A 7,423-nucleotide genomic window follows, 5' to 3' on the forward strand; every position below is an offset into this window, starting at 1 on the left:
GACCCGTACCTACACCGACCGCTCCAACACTACACTAAGTTGCACTAGTGGAAAAGGGGCATAATTATCCTTTAAAACACTAATTACAGACAACTGGGTGCAACTTTGTCTTGTGAAAAGATTTTGATAAAGAAGGAAAGCTTGATATCCTGAGCTTGACCAATATTGTTTTCTCATATTGTAACAAGCCCTTCGTCAAGATTAAACAATAAAATCAAGAAAAAATATATTTTTAATGAGTTCTATGGTCAAATGGCATCAGTAGGAACGACTTCATTATGTTACAATCTTGTGATTATTTAAGCATGACTCCTGACTTCATGAGCGTGTTTTTAAAGCTCAGTCTCCCAAAGTTTTTTTTATTATTATTATTAACTTCTAATGGTTCCAGTGGCAGGAAACGCCCATGAAAACCTCCACAGCCCTGATTTTTATCTCATAGCTCTCCGCAGACTTCCCATCAGCAGCCACCACATCTCCTAAAGCACAAACAAACAAGATAAATAAAGGCCCAGCATTTAGCTCTGCCTTTCATGTTAGATTCAAAAGAAAAAAAACTAACTAACACTTCAGACTTCAGAGCCCAGTTTAAGAAAGCAGGATAAGTGAAAATCCAGAGTAAGTTCTGGGGTAACTCTGTGCATATCCTGGGTTTTCAGCTTCAGTAAGCCAGACAGCGGTTATCCTGAGTCAACTTACCCCCACAACTTCCTCTGTGAACCAGCACTGCTCTGYAGCATCACTTTTTATCTGAGAGGACAGAGTCAGACAGGACATGTCCTTTACAGGATCCTGTAAATGTTAGAGCGCTAATACTCAGCAGAAATTTATGTCGGGAGAGAGTGGTAAGACAGCGATTAGACGTCTTTCTGAATGAATCTGTTTGAACATATTTTTAATTGCACAGGTTTCAATATTTTTTTTCAAGTCCAGCTTGTGGCTGTTTCACAGGAAGCTTTAGGGACAGAAAAAATGATCAAATTTAATTTACATTTCTGCTCTTTAATGAAGTTATGATCAAAGGTTTAAATTCTTACAGAAGTATATATCTTTATTTTATTGTATACAGAATTGATTCTTTTTTTAATGAAATAAACTTATTTTTAAAAAAAATTACAAAATAAAGTTGAGCTCCAGAGGTGGCTGGAGCCTCTTCAGTTGATCATTCATCTCAGCTTTTTGTGAAAAATTAACAATCACTCTGATTCACAATGAAAAGTAAAATAAACTTATATATTTAATTTTGGCAGAGAAAAGATAGAGTAATACACATTACCTTTTTTTTTGGTGGGGACACAATCATTTTGTGTGTTGAAGCTAGTTATGTAATTTATTTGCATTGCTGGGCAAAGTTCCTCTAAAGCATTAATAGGGGGACTAATTTTTCTGATTTGTGTTTTAGGRCTTTTGCTAATTTTAAAATTTATTAATGGATTAGCACTTGCTGAATTTATAGGCTAAATTTAGAAGCACTAACAGATCTATAAATGTTATTGATAAGCATTAATGTTAACAGYTGAGGGTGAAAACTGTCACAAATTTTGTTCATTTATGTGTCACTTATCCTCCAAGTGACAATATATGAACTGAAATCCAGCTGTGGAATGTCAATGATAAGTCTTAAGAGAGCAACATGACAAAATGTGACTCATGTTGTCTGTTGAAGAATGTTCATGTGTTGACTGGGTTGTTTTAGTGCTTTAGAATTAGCTGTTACTAAAAATTTCAGTGTGTTAGTGCTTTACAATTAGGGGCCCTAAATATTTGAGTTAGTGCTTTAGGGCTAGTGGAACTAATTATTAGATTAGTGCTGCCCACCACTGTTTATTTGTTAAAGGGTGAACATAACAACTGTGCAGAGTTTGCATGCGTGGGTTTTCTCCGGGTACTCCATTTTCCCCCACCCCTACAAACATGTACAATAGGTTGCCTTCGGTTCCAGGCCTCCCTTGAAAAAGAGATCTGAGATCTCAACGGGACTTGTCTGGTTAAATAACGGAAAATAAAATAAATAAATAAATAAATAAATAAATCAAAGCTTATACCTGGGCCTTACTTGATTTTACCATGTTTTTATATTTAATCTTTATTTGCTGCCATGTCCATTTAGTACCAKCTGKGTTCACCTACACACACACACATAATGCACACACACTCACTTTTATTCACTTGAATAAAGAATAAAAGTAAAAATAAATATAAAGAATAAAAGTTTAGATTCAAGTAAAATTATAATCACGCTTTGACTTGATCAGCAATTCTCAGCCAAACTAACTCTCTTTCTCTTGCAGCAGCAACAGGATTGCTTTTTTATTTTAATTTTTTAAAATATATGTTGATATTCTCCATATGCCGTTATTAATATTTTTAGTTTCAGTGCGAGAAATGGACTCCCGGTCTTYTTATTTTCTCCTGTTGCCATGGTGAATCGTGTTATTCTCATGTTGGATTTAAAGAAACAATTGCTTTGGGACACACCCCAGAAAAGGGGCGGGGTCACACCCCAGAAAAGGGGAAGGGTTTTTACAATAAGGAGGAATTCAGACTAAAGCATTGCAGCTCCACTTCATACAGACCCAAGTGAAGGCTTTAATGGCTGTGTCCAAAATGACAGGCCCGGTCCTCCGGAGGCCGAATTTGTCGGCCGCATCGGAGGAGTCTTCGGTTTGGGATGTCCTTTGTCGCGGCGCTGTGATGTATCCGGCCTGCCGTTTTGGACACAGTCAGCGTTTCATTGTAGGTTTTAGAAAAGTGAAATTTGAGTSTCCTCTATCTATTTTTTTTTTCACAAATGGTTTCCTTTGTCCCCTTCTCAAACTATCTGTCTTCTTGGTTCAAAAAATGAACATTATATTTCAGAGGGTCTTTTATCTTTTAGACTGCAGTGGTGTTGGTCYTGAACGGCTGACCTGCATGGTACCAGAAGGAACCTGACATAGAACATGCTGAGAAGAACTCTCACATACTACCACTCCAACCTTTAGCTGAATATCTTTAAATCTAACTTAGGTGTAAGCTTTTGTGTTGACTGCATCGACTGTGGCAGGCATCTTGAATTGAATTAATTGGGTGGCTCCAAACATTCATTTTATATATAATTACTCTCTGACAGTTTCATTTAACTCTGTCCACTATTTTCATGAGATGTTTTGCTAACAGACAAACACATCAGTGCTGCTTTGCCTTTGGTGACAGATGAGCAGTGGGACGATTCTGGAAGTGTTAGCTTTCAGAATCCAGACATTTATCCTTTTCCTCGGATAAATTCAACTTTTAGCTGTTTGACTTTTGTTAAAGAACAAATTGAACTGTCAAACATATTCCTGTAGAACACGTGTCAAACACAAGGCCCGCGGGCCAGACGCGGTGACTCCCGTGTGGCCCGCCAGTAGGGGGTCCCCTCCCCCCCAAAAATTGTACTTTTTTTTACTTAACATGAAATTTGTTTCTTATATCAATGGTAAACTTTAATTTTATGGTTAAATGCAACAAATTTAATTTAATAAAAATAAATTAAATAAAAATAAATTAAAAAAATTCCTGTCCCTGAGCTGTTGGCTTGAAGTAACTGGGTAATTTAGTTGGATAGCACAGTACTAATGTCTGAAAATAAGCTGCTTTAAAGTCGCCATCAAACATGAACTAAATCTGCCATAATGCAGCTACTCACTAGAAACTCATCAGTGAATAAAACCTTTTTTGTTTTACTTTTAATAATATTTCTGTATTTATTACAGATTTAGTCAGTCATACACTTAGTTCTTATCAGTGTTTAAAAGACGACGTGTTAAAACTCTGTTTAGTCAAAGGCTACGTTCACACTGCAGGCAAATCCGAACCAAATCCGATTTTTTTGACCCATCTGACTCATATCAGATTTTTTTATGACAGTCTGAACGAGACAAATCCGATTTTTTTCAAATCCGACCCAGGCCGTTTCAGTATGTGGTTTTAAATCGGATATATATCTGATGTTTTCAAAGTGACTGCAGTGTGAACGCTCATGTCACATTCATCTGACTTTTTCATCAGGAGGAGGGGGTGAAGGATCGATAAGACACTAACCTCAAGTCTCGCTGTTTAAATCTGTAGCTCCGTGTGTTTACAGCTCCAAAACACAAGTCCAGTTGCTTCATCTTTTTACTTTTCATTAGTATGATAATAACGATGTCCAGCCTGGGTCGCGGAGAGTATTCATCCTAAAGTTAGATACTCAGTCGATACTTTTTTCCAGCTCGTAGTTTCGTTCAAAAAAAAAAAAAAACCACTGGAGCATCCCGGTCAGAGGCAGCTTCAGATATAAACACTGAACTAAAGAAGCAGGTCAGATAATTATTTAATCGGCTCTGATTAAACAACAACTTCAGATTCGATGTGCAAAATGTAGCATCCATGCTAGCTCTGTAAACAAACAAGCCGGCTGATGAGACGTCACGTCTTTTACTGCGCATGATGTCACATCAGTGCTGTGGAGCGTTCACACAGGAGTCTGATGCAGGTCACATTTAAAATGTAATGTGAACGTTCACACAAAAAGATCGGATTTTTTCAAAAAATCGGAACAGAGCATTAAGACCTGCAGTGTGAACGTAGCCAAAGTTAAACATGAAACATCAAAGTTCATTACAAGTGGCCCTTCGAGGGCCACCATAACGCTCATGTGGCCCTCGGTGAAAATGAGTTTGACACCCCTGCTGTAGAACATGAAGGTTCTAAGTGTTTGAACACTCAGATCCTCAGCCTGGACTTGTGTCAGACTGTTAAAAGTGACATGACGTGAACTCCACGCCACGCTGACTCTGTAAATGTATACGAACTCTTCCTGAGATCAAACCCCATCAGGGCCGACGTGACCTCRCCCTGCGCCCCCTCGAGTCACGGACCATTTTAGAAGCACATTGTTTCGAAGCTTCCCTTCTTATTTAAAGTGTCCCTGCAGCAGAGAGWCCTGGAGCGGTGGGATTGGACCGGTCTGGATCGGCCCCTGCTTTCTCCTGATAAGGGAGGAAAGGGCAGTTCTGCTCTGCAAACACTGGCGGAGCAGCACACAGGCCGGACACAGCCACTGTGGGAGAGCTGCCGAGGAACAACGGTGCAGCCAAGGAGACCGCAGAAACACTCTGCCCCCAAATCCCCAACTCTGCCCTGAGACCGCGGGGAAAGAAGGGCGCACAAAAGCATTCTTCGCTTTCACTCTACAAGTTAAAGAACAAAACACAACAATACGCCGGGCGAGATCCTTCCCTCGGAGATCCAAATTCAAGGAGAAAGGCGTGACAGCGCAGCATCACAGTGGGATTTGGAATCCGTGCAGCATCTCCAAACCCAGAGAGAGAGAGAGAGAGAGGCTGGAGGTGCACGAAGGATAAACTCATCTGGAAGAAGAAAGCAACAGAACCAGGATGAGAGCTGCTGGAAGCATCGCTTGGCTGCTTCTTTCTCTAAGTGAGTACCTGTTCTGATCCAAACACTGTTTGTTGCTTTAACAGACCTTTACGTTCTGTTTTCAAACCAGAAAATATCAGATCTGATGTGGATCTGAAGCTTGGTGGCAGCAAAGATCTTAGACGTTGAGAGGAGTAGCCACAGGTGCTGGAACATGAGCCGGTTCAGACTCAGATAAAACCCACCTCTGCACAGCAGGAGAACCAAATTGCATTTTAGACATTTTAGAATGTAGTGAGTTACGAAATCTGTAAAATTCTATGTACTCATCATGACATATGTAAAWACAGTGCAGCGGGCTGAGGATTAGGGTCTTCAGCTGATGTCTAACCTGTTTCCTGAACCAGAGGCGGGTCAGAGGGTCCAACTCTGAGACACACTGGTGCTGTTGTTCAGAGGAAAATAAGTCTTTTAACGAGGACTTTTACAGTTTTACATCAGGTCGATATCTCATTTCTGGCTTCTTGCTTTGGCACGTTTGTTTGTTTGTTCGAACGAAAGAACGAACGAAGGAGCGTTCGCTCGTTTGTTCGCTCACTCGTTTGAAATGTCATATCGTTATATTTTTAAGTAACTTCAAACTTGAGTTAGAACAGGTTGTGTTTCACATGTCTGACATCCTGGTTGTTGTGTTGAACAGTTAGGTGATGCATGGGTTAATATCATATGTACAGCAAAAGTACAAAACAAATAGGTAAACAGCTGAAGTTAAATGACCACAGATGATGTCATGGCTTAGGAGGCTGCTAAAAGGTTCGCGGATAATTTGTGTTAGAGGGAGGGAGGCGGGTTCTGTTCTCCTCTGATGAACCTGTCGTGGTGCGAAATGTGCAAATAAACCCCAAAACAAAAGCAGAAGACTACGACGGCGTATTAGGGCCACTTTGCAGATGAAAAAAAAGGAGGAGCAAATCTCTGAGAAAAAAACTCAGAATTTGTGAGATTAATTTCAGAAAATTTTGAGAAAAAACAGACAATTCTCTTATTTTGAAAAGTGGCAAATTTGCATGAAAAAAACTCCGAAATTTCCATAATTAAAGGCAGAAATTTGCGACATTTACACTACAGGTAGATATTTTCTGACATGGTAAAGTCAGACATTTAGAAGAAAAAAAACTCGTAAATTTATGAGAAAAAATCTGAAGTTTTCAGGAATGTCTAAACGGCGATTCCACCTGTTTTCACTACATCTTTAATCTGCTCTAGTTTAAAAACTAAAACACAGAGAGACTTCAAACCTGGACTAGATTATTCTGCACTGATTACAGAATGTTTAAAACCAAGTGTGTGATTTGTGAAACATACATTTGTTATGTGAAGCTTAAGGAAATATGGTGATTTCAGCACTTTTCATGCATTTTATACGCCCTCGTAGAAGACTCGTGAAGATGATGCTGAAGCTGCTTTGAATCATTATCCATGCAAAAATGACTCTTMAACCACCAGGAAGTGAGGAGGAAGCCATTACTCTGAAAGCAACAAAAAACCCTGAATGTATTTGAAACATGTGCAGAGGTRCAAAGACCTTCAGTTTAAAGACATGTCCTGCTGTCGGAGGAAATTGAGGAGTTAACGATCACTGTTTGGAGGGAAAGATGGGGAAATATGAAAGTCTAGAACACCATCCTAACTATGAAGTACAGAGGTGGCAGCGTCATGGTGTGGGRTGTTTTTCTGCTGGGTGTGGTACRCTTTACAAAACAGATGGAMTCATGAGGACAGAATATTAAAGATTGTCTTAAGATGTCYGGCAGAAGATRGAAAARTAGCTTAAAGCTAACAGAGTCAGTGTTTTGGAGCGACTGTCCTCAGTCTCATRTCTGTGGGTAGAGATGAAAAGGTGAGTTTGAACAAACCAGACTCAGTTATCAGGAGGACCAGGATAAACTTTAACCACTGTGAGAAATGTGTGAAAGGAAACACATTTGACTCTAACTAACTAACTCTAAAAGCTACCAAATACTGAAAACATGAAATT

At 39.4% G+C, this 7,423-nt stretch overlaps 1 protein-coding gene across 2 annotated transcripts in view; it reads left to right on the forward strand.

The window, feature by feature from the left end:
* Nucleotides 1–4,946: 4,946 nt before the first annotated feature.
* The window catches only part of podxl (podocalyxin-like), a 32,353-nt gene continuing 29,876 nt past the window's right edge, over nucleotides 4,947–7,423 (forward strand). For both annotated transcript variants that reach the window (XM_014027398.1, XM_014027400.1), the window contains exon 1: nucleotides 4,947–5,445. In XM_014027398.1, coding sequence (XP_013882852.1) covers nucleotides 5,403–5,445 — 43 coding nt within the window. In that variant the 5' untranslated portion in view covers nucleotides 4,947–5,402. The remainder of the gene's footprint in view (nucleotides 5,446–7,423) is intronic.

The sequence above is a fragment of the Austrofundulus limnaeus genome, unplaced genomic scaffold, assembly GCF_001266775.1.
Source record: "Austrofundulus limnaeus strain Quisiro unplaced genomic scaffold, Austrofundulus_limnaeus-1.0 Scaffold646, whole genome shotgun sequence".
Lineage (NCBI taxonomy): Eukaryota > Metazoa > Chordata > Actinopteri > Cyprinodontiformes > Rivulidae > Austrofundulus > Austrofundulus limnaeus.